The sequence below is a fragment of the Myripristis murdjan genome, chromosome 19 (assembly GCF_902150065.1).
Source record: "Myripristis murdjan chromosome 19, fMyrMur1.1, whole genome shotgun sequence".
Lineage (NCBI taxonomy): Eukaryota > Metazoa > Chordata > Actinopteri > Holocentriformes > Holocentridae > Myripristis > Myripristis murdjan.
Window position 1 is genome coordinate 16814871 of NC_043998.1, and position 26971 is coordinate 16841841.

The following is a 26971-nucleotide window of genomic DNA, read 5'->3' on the forward strand; positions in this document are numbered from 1 at the left end:
CAATTTTGGTGGACACACACACACACACACACACATACACAACCTCCTCCCAACTCACTCCCCTATCCACATCCACCCTCCGTCTCCCATTTACACCTTTTTTGAAGCAATGTAATTGCGATCCCCCCGTGAACTACTGGTGTCTATTATTGTCTGGCTATCAGCAGCAGGCCCAGTCTGGCCCATCTCCTGCTCCCAGCACCATGCCCAAATTGGGGTGGCAGAGTGTAAACAAGCTATCCAAACAACCCGACTATTTCAGGATCAGGGATTTCCCTCGGGTCCGACGCTCCCTGCCCAAAAGCTATCATCTCCGCCTTTCTCTGCTCTGATGAGACGTCCATTGTCTCAGTGACCCATCCTGGTTGAGATCCCTTCCTCCCCCTTTCCCATCTTGGCTGATTTCCTTCTCAGCCCCATACATTCTGGGATACTCCGCACTGCCTTACCAAAAGAGTACAGTCAGAAATATAATCCATTTAACATTTCCTCCCTCCCTAGATAAGCATTAAAACCATTAATCCTGTGGAGGCGAAGTGAAAAGTGTTTTTTTTTTTTTTCTGTTGATTGCTCCTCCTGAAAGTGTTATTTAATTCTGTCTTCGCCTGAAATGCCCTTCCGTGGAAATGAAGATTTTTTCCCCTTTTTTTTTATCATTATTATTATTATTATTTTATTTTGGTCCAGCTCTGAATTTTAATTTATCCAGCCGGGTGTTCCTTTTTTAGAGGATTTGATCTCTGAAAGCAGAATTAATGCCAGGCCATAAAGAAGATATACATAGAGAAGGCGACAAAAAGACACAACGAGAAGAAAGACAGGGAGAGAGAGATAAGGACAGATAGAGGGATAGCCAAGACAGTGATGGGAAAGGCAGCCAGTCGGGAAAAAAAGTGAGAGAGACTTTGCAGATAAAAATCAAGCCTGAGCTGACTTAAATCTCTCTCTAGCTGTCTACTTTAGCACTCACTGACTTTAGCTCCTCACCTCAGCAGCCAGTCGTCAAACAGCCTCCAACTCACACTGTACACACCTGTCAATCAAGGGATTAGGGCGGAGCTGACCATACACATCCTGGTCTTATAAACTTCCTCTTTTTTTTTCCCAGACCACAGTCAGCGTCTTTAATCTGCTCTCTATATTTACCTTCTAGTGCCACCTGTTGACATAGTTAAAACTTAAAGTGCTGCAACAAACAGACCAGACTAGACTGGGTTGGACTAAAGACCAGAATACAGACAATACTTAACAATAGGGCTAAAACTGAATAGAACTGGTACTTTTGCTCTATAGCGTGAATATCCAACACTGCAAATAATTCATTTAATATTTTTAAATGTTATTGTAAGTTAATCATTTGCTCATGCAATCTGGTATTGTATCAGAATTTCATTTCTTTCAAAACAAGAGCCTGAGGTGAAGTGATTTCAGTTGTTTCCAACTGTTTAAATGAAATGACACTATCTTGAAACAAGAGGAAACAACTGATCTGGGGTGACAAAAGAGCAGTTACATTGCAAATAAATGAAATTATCTCTTCTTCCTTCTTTAACAAAGATTTCATGACATTTCATGACACAATACTGGATTAAGTGATGTTTTACAGTTTTTGGCAATGGACTATAGTTAAAATGCTTCAAGGGACACCCATTTTTTTTTTTTTTTTTTTTTTTTTTTTTTTGATACTGGAAAACTGATCATCTTTTCGGCTATGTGATGATGATATAAACATCAAAATCAATCTGCTAGAGCCACCCCTAGTAGATCATTGGCTCTGGCACTCCATGCTAACACCTAAACATATGAAATGTTGAATGATCAACTGGCAACATCCGTACTAAAAGACTCATTTTTGAATCATTAGTTGAATTAGTTGAATCTTTAGATGCTCAAATAAAAGAACAGATATGTTTATTATGATGTAATATCATAAACTCAGTGTAACCAAGATTATTTCTGATGTAGCCATGGCTTAGCTAGTTTTTTGTAAATATGTATTCATTCACTACACAGGGATAGTTGTGTACACTCTCCCGTTGCCCAACACCTTCACTTTCTACGGAAGCAGGAAGGAGTAGCTTTTGCCAGTTCAAAAACACACATTATTTTGAATGATATTTTATATTTTGTGTCAGTGCCACTGCACCACATGTTCTGATTAACTCCCGTGAGATAATGCTAAGTTGCCTGCTGTCATTCAACACGGTGTTTGCTGAAGTGCAAAGATTTACCACGGACACATGAAAGATTTTGGCATTCTCCTTAGCTAAGGGTCAACCTCCTAAAGCTGGGTTTATTCCTTTGAGGCAGCTGTTTTGTCTGTGTGCCCCAGAAAGGAGAGATGAGGGTCAGGTTGGCCCGTTGGTCTCCACATGAGCCTCACAGGTCTGCTCCTCATGGTCAACCCACAAGGCCCTCACAACACAGCCCCTGGCCTAGCATTGGGTTTTCTGTGAGTACACACACACACACATATTCACACTGACCGGAGGCTCACACACGCACACACACACACACCCCAAGGCTAATTTAGATACACACAAGCTCCAAACCAGCCACCATGCCACCGGAGGAGGCTGAAACCAAACTAAAGAGACAACCGCCCTCCCCTCTCTCCTCATACCTGAGACGGAGACGATGAGAGAGGGGAAAAGGTTGAGCGCCCACAATGCTTTTCGCTGATGCTCCACTGGGTTTGTCCTATCACAGCTGTCCTTTCTGATTGATTGTGTGTGGGCTGATGAGCCCTGTGGGAAAGGGGCTCTCGCTGTAGTTACAACTGAATGTCTTGTTCTTGTTCTTGCTCTTGTTGTTGTTGTTGTTTTATTTGCAGTGGTACATTTTTGCTGTTGTTTGGTTGTGTGTTTCGTTCCTTGTATGCATGCATTTGTCTGTGCATTTCTTTGTGAGTCGTGGGATATTGATATCATTACAATATTACTGTGACTATTACTACAAATAGTGATTGTATGACTACCGCCGCCAGGAATATAGTAATACATATTTAATTTAAAATAAATTTCAAGCTGATAGTAAAAAGGTTAACAACTGAGGAGAGGGAATGAAATGCAATTTCACTCCTATTTTATGGGAAATGCCTTTCAGAGAGAGAGAGATTTATTTATTTATTTATTACAATTTCAGTTCAGATGCCCAGGTACTCTCCCTTCCCCAGAGGGTGCTCGATGTTTCTCACTGCTCCCTGCTGAACCATGGGCTTTAAATGGGAAAGTGCCAGTGTGATGAATATGGAGATGTGGAGTAGGGAAGTGATGAGCTTGGCAGCCACACCGGTCTCCAAGTAGCCCTTGAGTTGATTGGCCTGCTAGCTCATTAGCACCCGGCTCTCCTTAGCTAATTTTCCCTCACTTAGCAGGTTGGGGAAATCAGTCTAGGGCACCAGTAGTGGCTTAGTCACAAGAGACACACACATGCATACACACACCACATGCCTGCACTCATACATGCCTGCACTCATGCACATTGTATATAAATATACACAAAATTAATGCTAATTTACACCCTTTCTTCTCTCTTTCTTGCAAACACACACACACACACACACACACACACACACACACACACACACACAGAAAGTATCAAGAAAGTTTAAGAGGAGGTGGATGGCAATTGCATCCTGAGGCTTTTCTGCGCACAGTTTATTCACTTTACTACCACAGAGGTCTGACTCACTGAGTCGGTATCCTATTAATCCCAGCATCCACTTGGCTCCCTCACACACACTGTGGTATGGAGGCTGCAGGCTCCAGCAGAGAGCAAATACAGGCAACCCTGAGCTCACTGATACTGCGGTACGTGTCAAAAACAAAGTTCAAGTTCAAGTTCAAGGTAGAGCGAGGTGAAGTAATTAAAGCTGGAGGAGAAGGATAGAGGGCGGGGAGAGGGAAAGTGTGCAATGGAATGACAATAAGGAGAGAAATAAAGAAGTAGAGAGGAGAAAGGTGTATTTGGCACCTCTGTTGAAAGACGATAGAGAAAAAAAAAAGGCATAAGCTGCTGCGCTGCTCTTTGACAAAACTCATACTGCGTTTCCAATTCATGCCTTCCACCACACTAAAGTAAATTTAGTATGTTTGGTGTGTGTGTGTGCGTGCGTGCGTGTGTGTGTGTGTGCAGGTAATTGTGTGGTAGACGTGTCTGAGTGTGAAAGTTTCATTCTGTGCTCGACCACACTGAAGCTCTGCGGCGGCTGTTTACCAGGCCACAGTGGGTACAGGGTCAATTTGTGACCAAGTGGAATATAAATATCTCTGTTTAGTCTTGCAGTTTGGTTGCCTTGGGAGATTTGCCACGGCTGTGTGTGTCTCCATACAACACAAGCAACTCAATATGCATCATCCGCCAGATTCTCTGTGCCCCATGTTGCCTATCACATGTGTTTCAGTGTGGTTTTGACCTGTTCCACCTGCATGATGACACTGTGTGTAGTCGGAGCTGACTGACGGGCTATCTCTCCCTCTCTCTGTAACCTTTGACCTTTGAGCTTAGGAGTCAGGGAGACCGCCCCCTCACCTGCCTGCTTACAGAGGGAGGTTGCCTCTAGTGACTGATCCAAGGTCAGATCTGAGCCGCGATTGAAGTTACACTTGGAAGGAAAAAGAACTGAGCAGGGATCTGTGTTTAGAGGCAACTTCGACCCGCTTGCTTTTTACCCCCCTCTCCCGGGAGAATGATATTTTCACAGGTGTTTTTGTTGCATAACTTTACACTGTTCTTGTTGTGTGTGTGTGTGTGTGTGCATGTACACGTGTGTGTGTGTGTTTGTATGTATGCGTGTAAAGGGTGATGCTTCTAAATCGGGTTCAGAGATAGATTCCTTCGCTCGCAGCATGGAGGATGTGAACGGCAGCAAGAAGGATTTATCGGCCTCCGCAGGTGAGGTACACACACAGACACAAACGCACACATGCACACACACACACACATTGCATGACTGCACTCTGTAAGAATGTAATCATGCTATAACAGGAATGCAAATGATCTAAATCAGCCCTCTATGATTTCTCAAAGCTCCTTTTACAAAAACTTACACCATCTGTATTTGCGCAGTTAACTGCTTGGCATTTCCCCTCACTAATCTCTGTTAGATTCCTGCAGATTGCATACTGTGTTGTGTTTGTTAAAAAACGCAGGTTAAACTGTGCAAATTAAACCCAAAGCCTCAAGAAAATATCCCCCGCCTTTTTTTCTGTTACTGTCCAAGAAACTGCAACTTATGCCCAAAGCCTCAGGAGTGCAGTATAACTTTTAAAACATTGCCCACCTGTTTCTATGTTGGTGCAGCCCTGCTCTCAGTGTATTTCCCTGTTGGTTTCCCATCGCGCCGGGTGGGCACGTGCCTGTCTCCTCGCATTGCATTAAACCATACAGCAGCCTCATCCATAATTCCTCATACGGTGGTTTCCTATCGCCTCTAATTACTGATCCTTTAGACTGAGAGGCCCTGTGGAAGCTCCACTGTACAGAGCAGAACTCCCAGATGCATCACCTCCTATTCTCCCTCTTAGGAAGGACTGTGGAAAGCTGCTGAGATCGCCGAAAAAGCTTAATTTGCATCGTCTAGGCTGGGGATAAAAAATGAAAGGCGGAGGAATTAGCGTTATTAAAGTTGCATCCCTCCCGCACGCACTGTACGTCATGTATTTATGTTGCCACTGAACACAATATTCCTTCGCACACATCCCATAAGATTAAGGCCCTTTTGAAATATTGATGTTGCTGAATAACAGTATGAGGCATCCATTTTTTAGAAAGCCGTGCCGTCTTACTCCGGGTTTTCTTGCATAGGGTCTCCTCATGTCCCCACGATGCTCCTCCTCCATGCTTCTACTCTTCTCATGTTTTTAAATTTGGCACCCTCGCTCCTCTCTCTCTCCCTTTTTTCCCCCAGTTTTGTCTTTCTCTCACCTGCACGCACGACCCCGTTCTCACCTCCACTCTCCTTAATCCTTTCACCTCATTTACACTCCATTTCTCTCCTCAATTCTTTACATTAAATCCCGGTCACCTTTAATCCCCTCTATCCCCCGTCTGCTTTGCTCTTTGCTTCGCCCCACTAGACTATAACTCTCCCCATTCCTTTTCCCTTTGCTAGTAGTGCCCATAAACGGTCATGTGGACCTGAAGAGCAGCCTGACTCCTCCTCTGATCACCCACACGGCGGCCACCCCCATGCCCATACCCAAGCTGCCTGTTGGAGGTGACCCCGTCTTGGGCTACGAGTCCCGACGAGGCAGCAACGTCTCCATCGAGCCGGCCTGCTATGACAAGTCACCGGTCAGTGCCATGTTTAGCCACCGTTTTCAGTTTCTCCACTCTACACTTAACCCCCCCATGGTCTAAAACCAACTTTCTACATGATTCCTCACTCCATCCACACTTGCCTTTCTGTCATCCCTGCTTTTATCTGTATTACTACAAGGCCCTGGAGTTTCTGCCTTATTCTCTTGTCTGTAGCAGCAAGGCTTCCCACTGGAACAAAAAAGACAACATCACATCTTTCTGATTCACCGTCTTTTATTGTTTACCTATTCGATGGAAGAAATTGATTTTAAGCTTGTACAATCACTAGTAAGACTTGTAAGACAGGTTGTTATTGGCTGTTCCACTGGCTAGATCAAAAACAAGAGGTTCCTGTTGGCTTTTTCAAAGCCTGAGAAAAGAAACGTGGCAATCTGAAGTGCTTTCACCACTAGAGCTTCTAGACTCCTTTACATTTAAATAGGTTTGTTTTTTTGTAATGATCAGTCATTAATTGTCCTTGACTTCTCCTTTATTGTTTCCTTTCATGTTTCTTGCCTTGCTTTTAAATTTCTTACCTTACTTTCACTGCTTGTGAGAGTAAAAGCAACCAAAGCTGTCTGTTTAAGTCGATTTAATTTAATTTTTTTTTTTTACATTTGTAACTGTCTTTTGAAAAGTCACCAGGCATGTCACAAGGCTACCATTAATATCGTGTGTGAGAGGATAAATACCCCCCCATGACTCTCCTACTTCATTGTATCTGTCCTGCTGATGTGTTGAGGTCACGATGATTGATGATGATTAATGTGGCTTGCCAGACCAACACTCAACGGTGCCCGCACTCCACTTACTGCTGCCACTGCCACTCTCCATCTGACAGACTACTGATGATCAGGATAAAGACCTGGCAAAATAAGCCCAGTTCTCTACATCTGCTCCTGTCTGTCAAACTGAATCTCACTTCTGCTCAAATATAATTCAATTCAGTTCAATTCAATTCAACTGCAATATGATATGATACAGTCCAATACGAAATGATACAAGATGATATGATACAACACATTTCGATACGATATGATGCCATGCCGCGCAACACGATGTGATATGAAACAATACAATATAATATTTGACAAAACGATATAATATTAAACAAATCAATGATACAAGTCAATAGAGGTTGATACGATATATGATACATCATATATGATATATGATGAGGAGCTTTATGTAATCCAAATAATGTTTTTGTAAATGCAATATACTGGAATCACATCTAACGTATGTTGATATATACCTGACCATCTGACCATTTATGAATTAGGTTAATAGCTACATTTCAGAGGTACAATTAATGTGAACTAGGTCCTGTACTGTATATATGTTTTTGTTTTTATTTGGTAGATTGGTGTGAGTTGTTTTTGGTTGTTGTTTGGGTGGTGTGTTTTTTTTTTTGTAATATACTGTAATGTAAAGATAATTGTGTTGGGTGTGGACTCCAGGAAGAATAGCAATGGCCTTAGCCAAAGCTAATGGAGATTCAAATAAAGATAAAGATAAAGATAAAGATACAATACAAGTTGATAAAATACGGCACGGGGGCATACAATATAAATGATACCATACAATACAATGCATTATGCTATGCTATAACGTAGGACGATGCAATGCAATGACATATGATATGATACAATACAGGACACTACATTATGGGACAAAATGATACGATGTGATACGATTTCAAAGTAATTTCTATTCAGTTCAGTCCAGTTCGGCTCCGTTATTTTCACTTCCAATTCAATTCCATGCAGAGTGCACTCTTAGCATGAAAGACTTTTAGAAGCAATCATTTTTTCACCTCATTTTACTCACTCCTCTCTCCTCTTCCTGTTGATTTCAACTTGTCCTCTGACTGCAGACCAGCGCCCGTAGCTCCTCCCCCTATGCACCGTGGAGCTCTGGCAGCGGCTGGACCAGCCGTCGATCCAGCTGGAACAGCCTGGGCCGCGCCCCGTCACTCAAACGCCAGAAGCACCAGTCCGGAGAGCGACGCTCACTCCTTTCTGGGGAGGGCGGCTCCAGCTCTGAGGATGGAGAGGGCGGAGGAGAAGGAGGAGGAGGGTTGATGGATGATGATGATGCCTCCCTGGCCAGGACGGACTCAATGTCTCAGTCGCAGACGGGCCGCCGACACCGGAGGATGGAGTCAGTGGAGACTCGGAGCTCCATGGATTTGCCCCCTGACACTCTGCTGCAGGTAGACACTGTGCACCAGTCATCATCTTCTGTCACGCCTCATTTGTCATCTCCCCGATACTCTGAATAATCAGAGTATGGTGATAGTTCATTTAAAGCAATTTCCATCAATAACCCTAGTTTACATGAATTTATTTGAGTTGATAGTTGGGTTACTTTACTCACCGAAGGATGTGACAGTGAGAAGCAACAGGCTGCCATCTGGATACAAGATGAAAAATGTCAGAGCACTTTGTCAGATTTTTGTGGTATCCTTTGTTGTTCATGTTGATGCACTTACAGCAGTATTATTCTCAGCCGAGGATGCCACACTGAACTCACACAGCATGCAAGAAGTGACGCATGAGTGTGGAAACAAACACAACAACACTGTTGCATCTGGATCAACTTTGCAACCCATTTGATGCATTTATTCACTTGAACGAAGTAGAGTTAAAGAGTTCACCTGGCCACATGAAGCAAATGATTGGTAAATTGACCTAGAAAACAACTGCAAAATGTGTTCTTAACTTTCAAAAACACTAACATTCGCAATACTGGTGGTATGAAAAAAGAGGTTACCAATCTTCTCTTCAACTGTTTATGATTAAGGTGTTGCAGTTGATTTGATAACGACACACTGATCTTTAAGAATACTGCATGTAACTACTTTAAGATTATCAAACCAAAGCCTTTGCCATTTACACGTACATGGTAGCTGCTATAGTATTTCCCAAGTTAACCCCAGACTGTCTCTGTGTATGTAGGTGCCCTACCTGTATCGCTCAGCCAGCATGCACAGCTCCAGGCCGCCCTCGCTGGGCCACCTGCGGCCCCCAGAGCACAGTGACTGTAACGGGAAGGGCTCTCCGTCCGCCCTTGGACCGACACAGCTCTCCTTGGAGGACAACACTGAGGATGATAATGCAGAGGAGGAGGCCAATCTGGTCAGTCCCTGTGTCTGTCTCTGTGTGTGTTCCTGTACGTCTATCCTGATGAGGACCGGTGTGTTTACAAGCACATAAAGAACAAGAAAATTCTCCACAAGGAATACACCTTGCTTAGGAATTGGCTTTAGGTTTAAGGTTGTTGTTGTAATGTTAGATTTAGGAATACAGTGGTCCCTCGTTTATCGCGGGAGTTACGTTCTAAAAATAACCCGCAATAGGCGAAATCCGCGAAGTAGTCAGCTTTATTTTTTACAGTTATCATAGATGTTTTAAGGCTGTAAACCCCCTCACTACACACTTTATAGCTACACTTTTCTCAGACAGGCATTAACATTTTCTCACTTTTCTCTCTTGTTTAAACACTCTCAAAGTTCAAACCTTCGTAGAAAAATAAGTCCAGTATTATAGAATGAACGCATTCTGTACTGTACAGGAGACACGGCACGGAGGAGATTGATTGACAATGGTCTACAGTCCCTTAGCCAATCAGGACGGAGAACACAATGCGCTGTAAAAAAAAAAAAAAAAAAAAAGAATGCAAAATTGCACTAAAAAAATCTGCGAAACTGTGAGGCCGTGAAAGGTGAACCGCGTTATAGCGAGGGACAACTGTATGTTTAAGTTAAGGCTGGATAAGACTTAAATACTATTTCAATACTGAAACTAGATGAAACTAGATATCGTAACACTAATTCCATATCATATAATATGGGGTGAAGCAACATTTTAGTAAAGGAATGTGACAAGTGTCGAAGTACAAATATTAATGTCTGTAGGTGTGTGTCATAACAATTAAAAAAAAAAACTTCTATCTGTATAGCCCCTTTTCAAACTGCATGGTTATTGAGCACAAGACTGACTGGTGGTGGATGAATCTGTGTGAATAATGGGTGGACTGCATATGCATGAGTGTAACTCTTGGCCTGTCACTCGCTGTAGGGTCGCTTCGCCAGATTGTTCCGTTGGTTGGAGAAGAAGCAGCCAGATTGGTGTCGGCAGAGAGACACCTGGTCACTCTACCTCTTCCCTCCCGATTCCAGGTAGGATTCACACCTCTCCTTGTCCCTCCATCCCTCGGCCATGTCCTCGGTTTTGCAGCTTCTTCAGCTGTTAGTATGGCGGCCTCATGGTATATTCACACTGTGGCGGTATGTGGTAGACAAACCAAATGTTCAATGTTCAGGCATCAGTGGCATCGGTGCCACCCAGGGCGCCTGTTAATGGAACTTGGTGACTGAAGTTTTTTCCTACTTCTGCCTCCTGTTGTGATGCTAAAGACAAGCTGGATGTTGAAATAGCCAGGCAAACGGATGCAGCCACATGCATTTTAACATCTGCTCTCCTCCTCCCATCTTTCATAAAGATATAGTAGCGCATAAGCAAGAAATTTCAAGTGTTCATGTAGTTAAAACTTTTTCAGTGAGAAGAAAGTGTATTGCCAAATTTTTGTTGAGCTGGGAAATTCTTGTGGCTTTCTGTTTAGTGCGGGAATCATCGGAAAGCGTTTCTGCAGAATATAACTGCAACATATACTGCAGAATATAAATAATAAATTAGATATTTTGAAATGAAATATTTAAAGTCACACAGCACTGTTTGCCCCCATCTGTCTGGACTGTATCAATCACTGCTGAAATGGCTAATCAGGAGAATGGGGAGGATTCCTGGTGAGCTGTTTGAGCCACTGATTGGTCAGGAACTGATTTTTAATCAATTATTGAGTGTTCTTGTTTTTTGACCTCTCCCTGGTTGCTCCTACTTTCTCCTGCATTTGCTGTCAAACAATCTGAGGCACAGCCTACACACTAAAACTGACAATACACATGGATGCTGATAGAAGATGAGAGCAACTGAATCCAATGTTAAAACTTAATGCTGTATCATATTTTTCTTGTTTTTTTTTTGTTTGTTTGTTTGTTTGTTTTTTAAGTCTGATCAGCATCTTGCATTGGGCCAGTTTATTGATAAGGCAGTGCCAGGATCCTGTGGAGAAGAGATGCGCAGCTGTGTCTAATATTTTTATTAATATTATTATTAACTGCCACACAGTACACAAAATGCAAGACCAGACACTTTAATTCGACTGTCACCGCTATAAATAATCAGATTACTGCCACTGTAATTTTAATCATAGAGGAAGATTAAATGTGTTGGAAAAAAAGAGTACTGATTGCAAAATAAATTTAAAAAAGTCCACCAAAAGAGCTGCAACAGACTCTTGTAATTATTGGTGCTAATGAAAGTAGCAGTGTGACTGTCTAGTAGAGTTAGAGAATGACGTCGTCTGACGCATGAGGCTGAAAATGATTTCCACTCCCTGCCATCAGTGTGCAGTATATAGAAAGACTGAACCTTTTAGTTAAAATCACATTGCGTCAGACTGACACCCTGCCATGCCAACTGGCTATTTAGGCTGCAGTGTGAATACAGCATTATTTCTTTCCCTCCCACATTTTCACTTCAAAAGTCTCTTTTATCTGTGTATTTCTGCCATGTCAGGGGTGAGTAAGCAGGAGCCAAGGGGTGCAGGGAGGGAGCTTTTTTTTTTTCCTCCTGTGTGCCTCACGTTTTCTCAGCCACACGCAGAATCCATCCCTTCTTCTTCTCTCTCTCTCCCTCGGGGGTTTTGATCTGTGTGGCTCTGTTGTCTGTTTGGAGAATATGGTTGTGAAGGCAACACCGTGCAACACGTCGGCCCCTTCCTTCCTGCTGCAGCACCACACTATTCTAATTAACATCAAATACAACCCCCCGAACACACATACACACCACCATCCGCTACGCCTGATTCGTTCCTCCTTCTCTGTTCTTCATAAAGAGCGAGCAATCCCTAGCAACACCTATGTTTATATCTCAGTGCTCTGTTAGCTTGCAGTGGGGATGTGTTTGTGGGAATTGGTGCCTCCTCAAAAGTTCCGGATGCACCACTCCCCTGTTAGCTGTATTTTATCATTTGGAAAAGGTTAATAGAGAAAGCTCTCTCTAATCTTTTACTGTCAGAGTATTAGGGAAACTGATGGAGCTTGGCTGAAATTGGGCCTCTAGCCGGCTTCCAGGCGCAGCGGGCTGCAGCATTTGGCTAGTGCTGAGTGACACCGAGGACACAGGCTCTGTGTGGCGTCCATTCTGGCCCCGAACCACCGCAGATGCATGCCTGTGCTCACAATCACATCAAGAGACAGCGGCCTGGTGGGAGACCGGAGTCAAGCAGCTTTCACACGGACCTGAGTTCACCTCAACCTGCCTTTGTGCTGCTGCTGCTGATGATTACTGCAGAGGACGTTTTTAATGAGAGGAGGAGCGAGCCGGATGTGCGGTCATACTGTGATCCAGTAGCTCCGATGGCATGCGGTCACCACAAGAAAAGACTGTCGATGTGGGGGCTGGGGTCTGTCAGGGGATCTTGACGCTGGCACAGGAGGTCCTGATACATGATCACAGTAGATTATGTCTAGATATGATGATCCTCCTGGGAAAATGGGTCATCACAGCAGCACAGAATCACATACAGATGAAAACAGAACAGAGAGCAGCTGAGATATCAGCAATGATAAATAGTTAAACACAATAATCTGTGTCATTCTGATAGTAATCACTGTCTGTTGTGCCACATTGTATCACTTCCTGCTACAGTATGACACAATGGTTACTCAACCTATTCTCAGTTCATAAACCCTCTACATTTGCTGTTCTAAATGTAGAGGGTCTGCTAATCTTTTCTGGAAAAGGGAGAAGAACTGGGTAGTTAGCATGAGCAAGAATCACCACAAACTTAATCAACAAACAAAAATCCAAGGGAAAAAAAATGACACATCAAACAGTTTTTGGTAGTTTTTAGTTTTTAGTATGTCATCTCTTGGAAGAGCAGTGCAGGAAGATGTAGCAAAAATTGACATTTGAGTAATGATGCCACAATAAATCAGCACAAAAATACATTCTGACCAACAGATGTTCAGATTGAAGCAGATGTGTCCATATATGTTGTGAAATACTGGCTGTTTGAGGGATATAAATCAGATGTGCATATGTCCAGACATGCAAATATTACATTATATGCTGCTCAGTATAGTGCCATTGTAAGTTAGCCACTGTGCCAATGTTTAGGCTAATTATGCCAACTGTCACTCAGAGGCACTGATGTCAGAGCGCTCAAAAGGTCAGTAAATATCGTCTCAAACGTTTGGTTTTTTCACGCATCAAGATAACGTCAACGGCCTTTCTCATGTTTTTATCTCAGGTCCGACGGGGTGTGGCGTTTGTGCTTTTGAATGTGTGCGAACAATTGTGCTTCAACTGAGGTTTCTATGTGTGTTTGTGTGTCTCGGGGGGGCATTTGAACTTGACATTAAAGTCCTCAGCCAGGCGATGGCCCTTGCATCCATGGGAGTGGAGCTGGCACGAGAAGTGTGTGTTTGCCTGTGTGCCATGTGTCTTCCCTCCCTTTGAGGAGAGCGCATAAATTCTTTAGCATCAAGGCTGTGGCATGCAGATATCAAAGGGGAATTAACTCATCCAGCCTGCACTGTATGAACAATGATCTCTGCACTCTGATGACACTTACACACACACACACACACACACACAACCTCAGCAAGTGTTGGCACAATGGTGTCTGCATTGCCAAATAAAGCCAAAAATCCAGATCCAGAGCTCACAGTATTGTCCCCTGCTGTACACTCAGACAGATATGAGCCATCAAAGCGGATTTGATGCACGGTTTAATCCCTTCCAGTGCCGTATATCACAGCCCTTTCCTCTCTGTTCTCTTCAGCTGAAGGCCTAGAAGAACCTTTTCATGTCTTGTAATGAAAGTCAAGCATAATTAATGACTCTTAATTCTACAATGGTTCATTACCAAGTTACCGTATGCGGAACAGGCTTTCTTAAATTGAATGGGATCTTTCATTACTTGCAGTATCTGTACAGGGCGTTTCAGGAAGTGCCCTCGCCTTATGTTAGGTATTCTTTTAGGATTTATAGTACATGTCCTATTGCAATGCAAACATTTATATTGTCATGATCACTGAACCATATACCTGGAGAGGATTTTGCGACTGTGACTATAAATGCAAAGCAGCATGAATTTGTTTCTTTTCTTTTTTTTTTTTTTTTTGTTAGGATGTACATTTAATTTGCCACTGTTGTTTGACAGGTTTCGAATCGCATGCAATAAGATCATCACCCACAAGATGTTCGATCACGTGGTGTTGGTCATCATCTTCCTCAACTGCATCACCATTGCCATGGAGAGGCCGCGCATCGACCCCACCAGCGCGGTGAGTGTCGAAGCACACACACACACTCTTGAAAGTCAGAGAAACTCTGCAAAACTCCACAAAAATGGATGAATTGATTGCGATGCTTTCACGGGCCTCAATGACAAATACAGAAAGAGATAAAAAAGACAAAAAAAAAAAAGGTGGAAAGACAGACTGAATGACAGACAGATAAACAAGCACACAAAGTCAGTCGCAAAGAATATTCAGCACCAGCTCGCAAAACTCCGAGGAGAAGCGGGGAAGACAAGGAGGGAGTGCACTTACCTGTCATCGTTTGCAACCGTAATGGCTGTTCTGACAAAACACACACACACACACACACACACACACAAACACACACAAACAGTGTAAATGCGATTTAGTTCTTCTAAGGGCAATGAAGCAGAACATTCTGTAAGCCGAGAACCGCTAGTGTTTGATTGTGAGCCAGTAGCTTTGGGTAATGTGTGCTATACCTCTGTATGCTGCTGCACTGCATCATCAACACCATCACCTCCTTGGCTGATGCACCAGCCCCTCAGGCCTGGGAGTGTTGGCTGCATGCCTTGCTGCAAAACACACACACACACACACACACACACACAAACACAGATACACACAAATCGACCGCCCTTCCTGTCCTTTCCTATTTCTCGCAATAGCAGCCGCAGTGAAAGCAGCAGTTGAACACAGCCTGGCCGCTCCATGCATAAACACACTAATTATCACTTCTTTTTTTTTTTTTTTCCCTCTCACCGAGCAAGGTAGCAAGTGTTCCCACGGACGGGCCCTTAATTGCGGTTCGGTCTCTCCGGAACGCTCAGTTCTGCTTGTTTTGCGACTGAAACACGGAGGAGACAGCGCTGTTGTAATTGATTCAATTATCTGTGGGCTGGCGTACGTGGCTAATGTCCAGAAAAGGAGATGTTTAACAAATGGGAGCTGCCCTACAGGCCGCTCCAGCTCATCAGGGCAGCACGATGAGACGCACATACTGCAGATCAGATGGGATTTCATTTTCTCTCCCTGTCTTTTTCTTATATACGAGCACGATTACCTATGTACAGTGCGCACCCTAGCTACACTGAAATTGTGATCAGACAGCAGCTTTTCAGGATGGGTATGTATTTTGTATTTTGCTGGTTTCCTCCCTGGCTGTCATGTCCAGCCTGCGCCCCGAGGCTGTTATTGAAATGAGATGGAAATGTATGATGCAGCAAGTAGTAAGAAACAAGAGAGTGAGCAGTCATTACAACTTCAAGCCCCGATGCTTATCGCTGCAGATCTCATTTGCCCAGGTGGTCATCGCAAGACGCTATTTGTTTTTCTGTACGGCTTGCTTTGAATAAATGAGGCTGATAGTAAGTCAATTTCCACTCGCTGATGCCATTCTGGCAGCGTGTAACAGCCAAACATGTGCAATTTATCACTCCACTGCTGGTGTGCAGCTACTGTTTTGCAGTACCTGCTGCACGGGTCCTGTGTGCCTTCACTAATCAAAGATGCTACACTATATTTTACTTTAAATAGACATGTGCTCACTGTTACAGAGATAAAATGTTTTCGTCGTGACATTTCAGTGTGGAATGCAGCCTGCATAATTTGTTTATTGTCCTGGAAGTGATGTCAGACAATTTGGCTTTGGCTCTCAGTTCTCTGCTGTTTTGGTTTGGTGCTGGAGGTTGCCTGGATACTCCCTTCCTGAAGCTCAGCAGAGATGATTGAGGATGATTATACCACCTATTATGATTTATTATTCCTAATTGAGCTGGGGGATAATACATCACTGTCTCGAGCTCTAAATTGAATTATATCAGCATCAAGTTCACAAATTACAATCAATCTAAGCTTTCAGCGACCGCGTCATCTTCTCCAGAGAATGTGAAGACAGAGAGGTGGCCGTACAAGCCTCCCATTCATCTGTGAAGGGACCAGCCCAGGATGAAGGCTCGCCAGCAAAAGATACTCTCAGTGTGGGGTGTCTGTGTTTTTTGTTGTTCAGAAATACAAGACGGGCTTGTGATTGCATAATTTAAAACGGCATTAGGCAAGATTTTAATGTTAAAATGTAATGCATTTCTTAGCAGCCTAAAAAATGCAATAGAAAAGAGTATCCACACATTCACCCTATTTGTAAACTGTTTGCTTTATTTTTATCATTGTTCTTATTTCACAGAGAGTCACCAGTGATAGCTGGAATAAGGGACACTCATGTCATGATGCTTGATTTCAGGGTTTTGAAGACCTCTTGCTGCCATTTGGATCCATTAGTGTGTGAAATTGCCTAGTGCAGCTTTAACCACTCATGCAAGGATACCAGTAGCTGCTACTGGAAGTGTTTAATATTGGCTGTTGTCTGACACTTGGCTTGTAACTAAGCAAAGACTCTCTGGGTTTATGTCATAGCTCGGTTTCTGCCATTGTGCTCAGAATGACTTCAAACTCGGCCTAGCTGGAATGAGGTTCTCAGGCCCGTTGGGTCTCTGAGCTGTGGTTGGAGACGCGGGACGCCAGGCATTAGACCGGGAATAACAGCACCTCAGGAGCGAGGCATGAGAAATAGATGAGTGCAACAGGGAGGGAGGTGTGTCACTGCCTTTTGAGGGAGCTCTGGATTCCTGTCAGTGTCTCTTATGATCTCTAAAACTTTCAATTCTCATCTCAGAATACATTACAACCAGTGAAGGCTTGCTGCACTAGTTTTATTGGGCGCATTTGGCTACAAGCATCCGCGCAAATTCTTAATTTTTTTCTTTAATGTTCATCATTTACTTCATCATCTTGTAATATGATCAATTACATACATATGGTACGTGTAATCATGGTGTTGTGCTTCAAAATAGCAAGATAGTGTGACTGCAAATATTTGTGATGGGATAATCAGATGAGCAAGCCAACTTATTTTGTTTAGACTGTCTGTATTACTACTTGTATTTTAGGCAAGAGCTTTTCAAAGTGGGGTTCAGGGGTCACCCAGGGGTCCTTGAGGGACTTCCAGGAAACTTTCAACAAAATGAGTAATTAGTTCAATTTCACTATGATTTATTGCTACAAAAAATGTATAAATGGGGGTCCAGAAACCTTTGAAAGCCTACCTCCACTAATAATACACACAAAGAAGACCAGCAAATCACCCACTTTATGTGATTGGTTTCCTGCTGCAGACATCACACTCCTTTGCATAATATTAGTAATAATTTTCTCATCATGTCGGGTAAACCTGGTTTCCATTGCCATCTACCCATCATGCCACGCAAACACAGTTGTTTACCTGTCACTGAGAATGAATGGAGGTGAACTGTGCCCGGTGAAATTGTGTCCCGTGTGCAGCCATGTATTTTCACTCCACTCTCTCTCCATCTCTCTCTCTCTCTCTGCCCTCTGCCTCTCCCCACCGCTCTCTCATTCCATACCGCATGCCGGTTGTTCGTTTATAATGAATGAAAGCATGAAGGCTCTTTCGCAGCGGATCGGAATGGCCGCTGTCAAGCCTGGAATTTATAAACCCTCTAAACTGCAGCACTTCCCAGTGATGTCATGGCTCACATTCCCATAGACTTCAGGAATAAGTCACAAGTCTGCAGCACTGCCATCCCTGTGTGTGTGTGTGTGTGTGTGTGTGTGTGTGTGTGTGTGTGTGTGTGTGTGTGTGATTTTGTGTTTTTCAGAGCGTGTGTGATGGTAGCAGAAGGTCATGGGAAAGGCAACCACCTACACACACATAAACACACACACACATGCGTACACACACTTACAGAAGCAGGAGAGGGTCTTGTCTCCCCAGACACAAGGGAAGTAGGGTAAATAAGCGGTCAGTGAGAGAATCTCATTCCTGCTAGCCTGCTTGTTTTCTCTCCTCAGTCCTTGTTTAGCTTAGTAAACAGGCTCCCATCCTCTCCCACTTCCACACACACCGCTGAGCCATGCTGCCCCAGGCAGCAGGAGCTATGGGAGCTACATGGGGAGCAGAGTACAGCATGTGAGTGGGTATAGATGTGAGACTAATAACTTGGTCTTCACAGTGTACCGGGCTGCTTGAGCCCTCAAGAAACAAAAATATACCCCTTGTTTTCTGGAACAGCTGCCTTTCTCTGACGGAAATACAAGAAATGAGGAAATGCTATTTTTCTTGTCTTCATAAATGTTCAAATTAATGAGGTGTTTTGTCTCATATTCAGCATTATAATCTTGTTTTTCTCAAAACTAGTGAAATATTCTGCCAGTTAACAGGCAAGATAGTTCAGCTTAGTTGATGCCATTTTCAGTCAATCAATAACCAAACTACTAATAACCAACAAAAAAAAAAAAAAAAAAAAAAAGTACATATATATATATATTGCTCTTGATTCACAAAAATTCTTGAGACATGTTAATTTTTATTTGGAAAAAGGGAGACTAGCTCTCGGTACTGGCAGATTTCTTCACAAAAGTAGGCTGAATACAAGATTAAATGTCTTGTCTGCATATTTTTTGCGGCACTTAAAAACCTATTAGTTTATGCCAGCCATCATTAGTGAGGAAAATTGTGATGTTTGTACACAGATGATTTCAGATACACAGTGTAGGAGTAAATTATCTCCCTCAGTTAAAATGTTATTTTGTACATCAACTGAGACACGGGTGAAAAAAATTCAGCTGGCCCAGAGAGTGGGCAGGTACGTGGTTAAACATGAAAAAACATGTTACACTGCTTAAATGTTGGTTTTATAAAGTTTTGTTTCATTTGGTCACCAAAGCTATTATCATGTACCTCAACTCACTCATGTCTCTCCTTCTCTCTCTTATCTGTATCCGTCTTTCTTTCCCTCTTTTGCCTCTGCAGGAGAGAATCTTCCTGACGTTATCCAACTACATTTTCACGGCGATCTTCGTGACCGAGATGACAGTAAAGGTAAGGTATCAACTGCTGAATTCTACAAATCTAAAACTAAAAAATATCAGCAGGGATTCTTTTGGACTGTGGTCTATTGCTCATGTGTCCTTGACATACAAAAGTTTGGGAACCCCTGCTGTAACCTGTGGCCCCTAGCAATTATACTGTACATTTGGTGAAAAGAGGCGTGCCTGATCGTTGGTGGGAGGTGATGTCACCACGCATATAATCAGCAATACGGTTCATATTCACACACGTTTGTTTTCATCACTCTGCCATCACTGGCAGAGCGTCATGTTTCCATGACTACCGACCGGAAAAATGAAAGCGCTGAAAAGTAAGGAGATAAACTTGAACAATGGAGACAGAACAAGTACACGGTTCGTTAGTCGCACTGATCAATTCATTCTATATTGTCTGTATCACTCTCAGCAAATGATAAAGTTTGAAAATGAAGCGGCTTGAAAAAAATATCAGAACAGTTCAGGTGGAGGCCAGATTAATCGGCCTGAACTGTGAAGTCTTCTTCAGATGCAGATACTGATGAACGACTAGGTAAGTTATGCCCATGGTCTTGAAGAAAAACAAAGTTATAAGAATTAATATGCAAAACAATATGTGTTTTTGATATGTGGACTTGTGGGAGAGCTCCCTTCTGCTAGATAAATATTTTATTTATCCAGAAGGAAATCCTGTCAGGTAGCATGTAATCTTAACACATAATACAGTGTACTATTATAAATGACATTATTATAGAGAACTGTGTCATTATGAGAGCTGTGTTCTTATTGGTCAATCACTGGAACAGAGCCATAACCACAACAGGGAAAGAGAGAATGGATGCAGAGCAAGAAACTGAGACACAAACAGTGTGCGCACATGCAAAGTACACACACACACACACACACACACACACACACACACTCCAGGCTGTTTCATAATGCTAAGCAGAGGATTGTCTCGCCAGTATTCAAATTGCCCAGCTCTGAATGGAGGTCCATGCCGGCGTGGGCAGCGGCGAGTGGAGGCAGAGGGGAAGAAAGTTCATGGGTGTCACTCATCGAAAGCCTCAATCTCTATTTTTGGTCCCGATGTGATTGCAGAGCTAACAGACTTAGGGCCCCCATAAACACACACACACAAACACACACACACCCACACACACACGGACTGGCAATGACTGCTTATCACCAAAGATGTGGCCAGAAATGTAAAACTGCAGATTTTGAGGATTACCACTTTAATTAGCATTGCATGCAGGAAGTGAGGAGTCAGGAAGAGCTGTCAGGACTGTGGGAGCCCGTTTGATGATCCTCCACCATGCTATTTATACATGTGCTTTTATGCATCAATGAGCCACAACATATGCAAATCATGCCTTCTATCATTGCCTGTCTCATTTCATCTCTCTCTCCCTCTCTCTGTCTGCTGTCTGTCTCTCTTATCTGCTGAGTTGCAGTAGGTGTTTAGCAATGCGGAAAGTAAAAAAAAAAAAAAAAAGTTGTCTTGCATTGTTTGTCCTGATTTAATAAGTTTGAGCTAAAAGAAAGAAAGAAAGAAGGGAAGAGAAAAGAGAAAGAAAAACATCAGTGTGTTATTTTCTGGAATGCAAATTGCTTTATAGGCAGAATAAAAAAACGAGATATCTATAGAATGAGAAATGAGCTGTGCAAAACTTTTATATTCATAGCTGCCAATCTCAAAATAAACAGTCAAACTACCAAGTAAATAGGCTATGCATGAGGGACTCTGCGCATAGATTTTTTAACGACAATATCTAATCTAAGAAAAAATGTATACATAATAAATTTAAAAAAAAAAGATGTCCTGTCATCAAATAAATCTGCAGCCAGTTAAGCAAAAATAGGTCGATGGCCTTTGCAGAAATGCCCTTTGTGCTTTTGAGACAGATATATCATTATAATGTCTGTGCTAGGATGCAGTTTCACTTGTTATACTTTATATGCCTCCAGCTCATCCAAACCCTTTTAAATCTCCTGTGTTTTAATGTTTTTTTGTTTTTTTTTATTGTAAACCACTTTATAACTGTGTTTTGAGTGATGCTATATAGATAAATTATTATTATTGTTGTTATATACACTGATGTATCAAAATGTCCCTCCTGTGTGCAGATTGTAGCTTTGGGCTGGTGCTTCGGGGACAAGGCCTACCTGAGGAGCAGCTGGAACATTCTGGACGGCATGTTGGTGCTGATCTCCGTCATTGACATCCTGGTGTCGCTCATCTCCAACTCTGGCACCAAGATCCTGGGCATGCTCCGGGTGCTGAGGCTGCTGAGGACCCTCCGGCCTCTGCGGTGAGCGGCTCTCCCGGGCACCACACATTTACAGACACACACAACAAACTCGCCGTAACCTTGATGTCCCCTGTGATCGGTGCAAGGCGTGCAGGTGTAACTGTTTTTTTTTTTTTTTTTTTTTTTTTTTTTTTTTTGGATGATGTGCGCTGTCTGCTTGAAGTTTGAGGACTGTTGATGGTGTTATGGTGAACTAATCTATTTCATTTTGTGGATAGGGCTCTACAATCAAATTATTTTTTTTATTTTGGCTTCCCACCATCTTGCATACCAGAAAATTGACTAAATAATAGTGTTGGACTGCCACTTCTGATGCTGTTGAATAAAAGTTACACCTCATCTTCCTCCACTCAGACTTACCGATATCTGATTTTTATTAAAGAACCAATACTGACTCAAACCCATATATCAGTCTAGCCCCAAGGTAAATACTGCACTGTGCCTGACAGTGCTGCCCAAAACGCCACACGCTGTCATGTCCATGATGCTTGACTCTGGATCTCTTGAGGTACAAGTCTTCCCATTACACACACTTGACTTCAGACTTGTGGGATGAGGAGAGCTGACTGAAGTGACCGCAAGCATCAAGTGGATGAGCCGGGAACCCGCCGAGCCTTTTTCTCAGCTCTGATATATCTTTCACCTTTTAAAACTTTCGGGAGGCACTGAAAGGGAGGTGCGTGCGAATGTGTGTGTGTGCGTCTGTGTGTGTATGTGTGCACATTTATTTTAGTATGCATTCATGCATGTGTTATTATCAGCGGGTACACAATCGTGTTTATTTGAGTGAAAAGAAGGCGGAAATCTCCAATTTGAGGATTGTTTTTGTACTTTCATCACCAGATGTGTTTGTATGTGCTTGTGTGTGTGTGAGTGTGTGTGTGTTTGTGAGTGTGTGCGTGTGTGTATGTGTGCACGTGGATCCATTTGCATGTGTACGGCTGTATGCTTGACTTGGCACATGCTCGGTGTCTCATCTCAGGAAGGGAAGCTCTTGAGGCTTTGCCCTTGCTTGAATATTTATAACATTCTCAGGAAGAGCACGAAAATCAAATATTCATTTTCGTCCTGCCCAATTTACCCACAAAATGCCGCTGATATTTACTTCAGTCCCTACTCACCTCCTTTTTTTTTTTAACTCTCACCTTTCACATGAAAGTGAAATATTCACTCGCCTCAAACTACGATTTCATCTTGGAGCTCCTAACCTCTGTGAGTGTGTGAGCACTGAAGTGTGTGTTCATGTATATGTGGTATCTGTGCGTGCTGACGGGTGTTTTTTGTGTCTCCTACACTGCACAGTAGGCTTCAGGTCCCTGTGATGTCAGATTTACATGAGATAAACAATCCGGTCAGATCAGATCACCCTGAGGGAAACGGAAGCCTAAAGAGTGTTTTTATGTCCGGTTGGACAGTGTGATCACCAGGCAGGCTGAGGCATTGTGGGTGATGGTATTAAGTCATCTATAATTAACCTCATAATGGAATAAAATTTCTTTGTCAAATACTCTCTCTAACAAATGCCTTTCAATGATGTTTAACTCCTTGAACTCTGATGGATTTTCTCTACCTACATAGCTTCAGAGTTAGAAAAATACATTTATTTGCATATTGTACAGCAGTGTCACACACATATTCTGTATCTGCTGGTTGCAGCGCTTCTTTGAAGCTAAATTATTCCTATATTGAGTGAAATATTCAAACCAAAGACATTAGGACCGTTGTTTAATGAAATATCTAGATTTCATCTGCATCATTTAATACACATTTCCTTGTAAATCAGCAGGACATGTTTGGCATCTTTGGAAACCTTGGGATCTCTGCTAAAATGTAAAATAAAGTCCTGTGGCTTTGGACAAACCTCGGCCGCATCAATGACAAAACCGCGAATGTGAGCTGCAGATTTGAAGTGGTAATCCTAGAGTTTCTCATTTCATTTGATTTTGGCAGCATCTTTGACGCTAATGAGTTTTTGCTGTGGTGGTTTTGAACTACTCTTCCCAGAGTTCTTTGTTTGTCCAATGGTGTGTCCAGTACTGTGCCATTCCTTAGATTTTCCTTTGATATCATTTGATGTAAAATGTTACTCTTTTCTTTGTCTGTTCAGCCATGGTGGCTGTAGGCTATCGCGGCTCATGTTAATTAGCTGGTTTCTTGTTTTTATTCCGTGCACGCTGCTGTTGCTGCTGCTGGATGCCTGGGGGACTTTTGTTTCCCCCGTCTAACGTGCCAGTCACCAGAACACCTCTTTCTGTAACGCGCCAACCACAAGAGATGACCACATGTGAGGATAAAGGCACCAATCTTAACATTTTTAGCTACTAATAAATGTTTCAGATGAATCCTAAAGGGGGTTTTGAAATCTAATGTCAGAGGAAGTTTACTTACCGGGTTTCAGGGAGCAAAAGACTTTAAAATTTGTGGGGGTTTTTTTGGTGGCAATGTTGGTGCTTAATTAGTCATAAGGCTCTTGCATGCACAGTGTCCACCCTGTTCACTTACAAATTAAAATGCATAAATGCTAATGCGCCTGTAGCGTCCGTGCTTTCCAGCAACATTTGTTTCCCTGCTGTCAGAGACGAGGCTTCCTTATTAGATTGGTAGCAATTGTGACAAAGTAGACGCTGAACGACAAAATGCTCTATTCATTCAAACTGCTGAATATTCCATCTCTAACTTTCTGTCTGCCTTATGCCTCGACTTATTTAATCCTCAGGGGGCAGGGCAAGGCTGAGGCTGTATTAATGTCCAGTAAGGAAGGTTTTAAAGTCAGATTATAAAATATGTAGCAGCTACAGGAGTAAATTGGACTAATTTTAAGTTTGGGGGCGAGTATTCTTGGGAGCAAAGGGCAACAGAAAGTTTGTTTGGTTTTTTTCTATAGTTTTTAAAAGCCTCATGTCTGCATTTGGCAAAAATGTGAAGTGGCAGAGAAAGAAATAGGATTAGGAAGACATGAGGAAGACTGAGTGAGGGAGAAACAGGACAGGACTGGAAAGAAGAGACAGGAAGCAAAGGGGGAACAGGAGGAAATCGCTGAGCTTGGGTACATGGCCCTCTTCCTCCGCTGAGGCTGCAGATGAGCTACAAGCAAAGTAATAGTGTAATATCATTTTTGAGGGTAGTTATTAACTTCCAAACCTCTATACTCTGAAAGGAGGAGCAAAGTATTAAAGGCTGCAGCATCAAGCTATTAGTTTTCTGCTCTTTGTGCGTGCCTCCGTCGTCGAGGACTGTGGGTACTTAAACCCTGCCAGAGATAATTCAGTGTGGTCAACAGAGGGGAAAACTACTGCATGGCCTTCATTAAAGTCGTGCTTTTGTTAGAACAAAAACAACAACACGGCTTTAAAAGACTACACCAACTTTTTTGGGAGTTTGGCCCGTTGGTCATTGTTCTTTTAGGATAATGTTTACAACCCACAATTACTGAACGCGTTATATGCTGAAGACAGAGAGAGCTATCTGCAAGATTGATGCAGATTTTGGCGCCCATCGTTCACCACATATTTGGGAAGGGAACCACTCTGCAGAAAAGCTCCATGTTGGCAAATAATTTAGTATCATATTCTCTGTTGAAATCATGTTTTTCTTAAACTATCCGCCAGTGGGAAAAGATAATCATACTTGTTATACTTTCAAATGTAGTTTAAGTTGTTTTCTAATATGTATAAGGAGGAATAGGAATTTTGAACATGTGTAATTATGTTGAGACAAGGCAGAATAAGGCAAGTCAGTCCAGTAGGATCAAGAAAATGACACTTGATTCGAGGAATCTGGAAACATGTTGATTAGCATTGGAAACAAATGGGATTAGCTCATCCCACTGGCAGATTTTTTCACTTGTTTTAACAAAAACAAGATTTTAAGGCTGAATACGAGGCTTAATGACTTGTTTAGATGAATAGTTTTTGCAGTGACAGGCCAAAGTCTCAAAAAGTCAGCATGGTCCTTTAATGGACACCATGCACGCCTGTTACACATACCCAAAGGAGGGTTTCCTTTACAGTCATTATGAATGTAACCATGATGCCTTTGGTATAACAGCACAGACAAATACTTGCTGTCTGAAAAGTTTCCTTCACTTTGGGTCCACATGCATAAGAACAGAAAAAAAAACACAGGAAACAGAACCAAGAAAGATCGCTAACTAGCTCCCCGGTCACCACAAGAGTTAGAACAGCCACCAGTTCCATTTTTTATAAAGAACGGGAATTATCAACATGGCTGGAAAACAGCTTCAATCAGATTACTTGGCCTAAGATGAACTTATATAACCATAGCTGCCCAGTTATATAATACACTTTATATTAGACATGTTTTAAGCTTTGAACATTTAGCTGCAGTATCTGAAGCTATATTTTGGTATTGTCAAGAGTGACCCTTCAGTCAATATGTACACTTAATAGCTATACTTTTAAAACCTGTTATCCATGAGAGACTGGTGCAGCACACACACACACACACACACACACACACACACACACAGCTTTGCCGTGCCTAAACTGATAAGCTGTTGCAAATTTCAGCATCAGCTTGTTACCAGTGTTCGACTGCTGCAGCCTCACACTTTGAGTCCAGCGGTGCTTGAATTAAATATGAGTTTGGCTGTGTTTTTTCCCCCTCTGGCAACACAGGGGCACGTGGGTTTCACAGAGGTAGCGTCTGAGTTTCTGACTCTGACCGGGGAAGAGCGCTCAACGCACAACATTTGCATGGCCACACCCTCGAATCACCGACAAGCTGTCATTTAGGCAGCTCAGTTTGAAGGAAAATGATTTGAGGTGAAGAGTTTGCGGCTCATGCTCGAATTTCCAGGCCGACATGGTTGTGTGAAAATAATTTTGGCACATTGGTAAGTCCTTGTTTGCTCTGTGTGTGTGTGTGTGTGTATGTTTGCACACAGGGGGTGTGCGGGTGTTTGTTTCCCATTAGAGATATTAATGACGCCATTACATAGCACAAGAGAGGATGGTCCATGGGTGTGTGTGTGTGTGTGTGTGTGAGGGTGACAGGATGATGCATCAGCTTTGTTGACCGGGACACACACACACATCTCCAGTCGTTCATCAAGCCC

At 42.7% G+C, this 26971-nt stretch overlaps 1 protein-coding gene across 1 annotated transcript in view; it reads left to right on the forward strand.

Annotated features, from left to right (window-relative positions):
* Window positions 1–26971, forward strand: part of cacna1g (calcium channel, voltage-dependent, T type, alpha 1G subunit) — a 224855-nt gene that overhangs the window by 151212 nt on the left and 46672 nt on the right. The window contains exons 14-21 of the mRNA XM_030077890.1: window positions 4803–4896; window positions 6119–6297; window positions 8180–8518; window positions 9264–9443; window positions 10386–10486; window positions 14599–14722; window positions 19527–19595; window positions 21710–21894. Of these exons, the coding sequence (XP_029933750.1) occupies window positions 4803–4896; window positions 6119–6297; window positions 8180–8518; window positions 9264–9443; window positions 10386–10486; window positions 14599–14722; window positions 19527–19595; window positions 21710–21894 (1271 nt within the window). The remainder of the gene's footprint in view (window positions 1–4802; window positions 4897–6118; window positions 6298–8179; window positions 8519–9263; window positions 9444–10385; window positions 10487–14598; window positions 14723–19526; window positions 19596–21709; window positions 21895–26971) is intronic.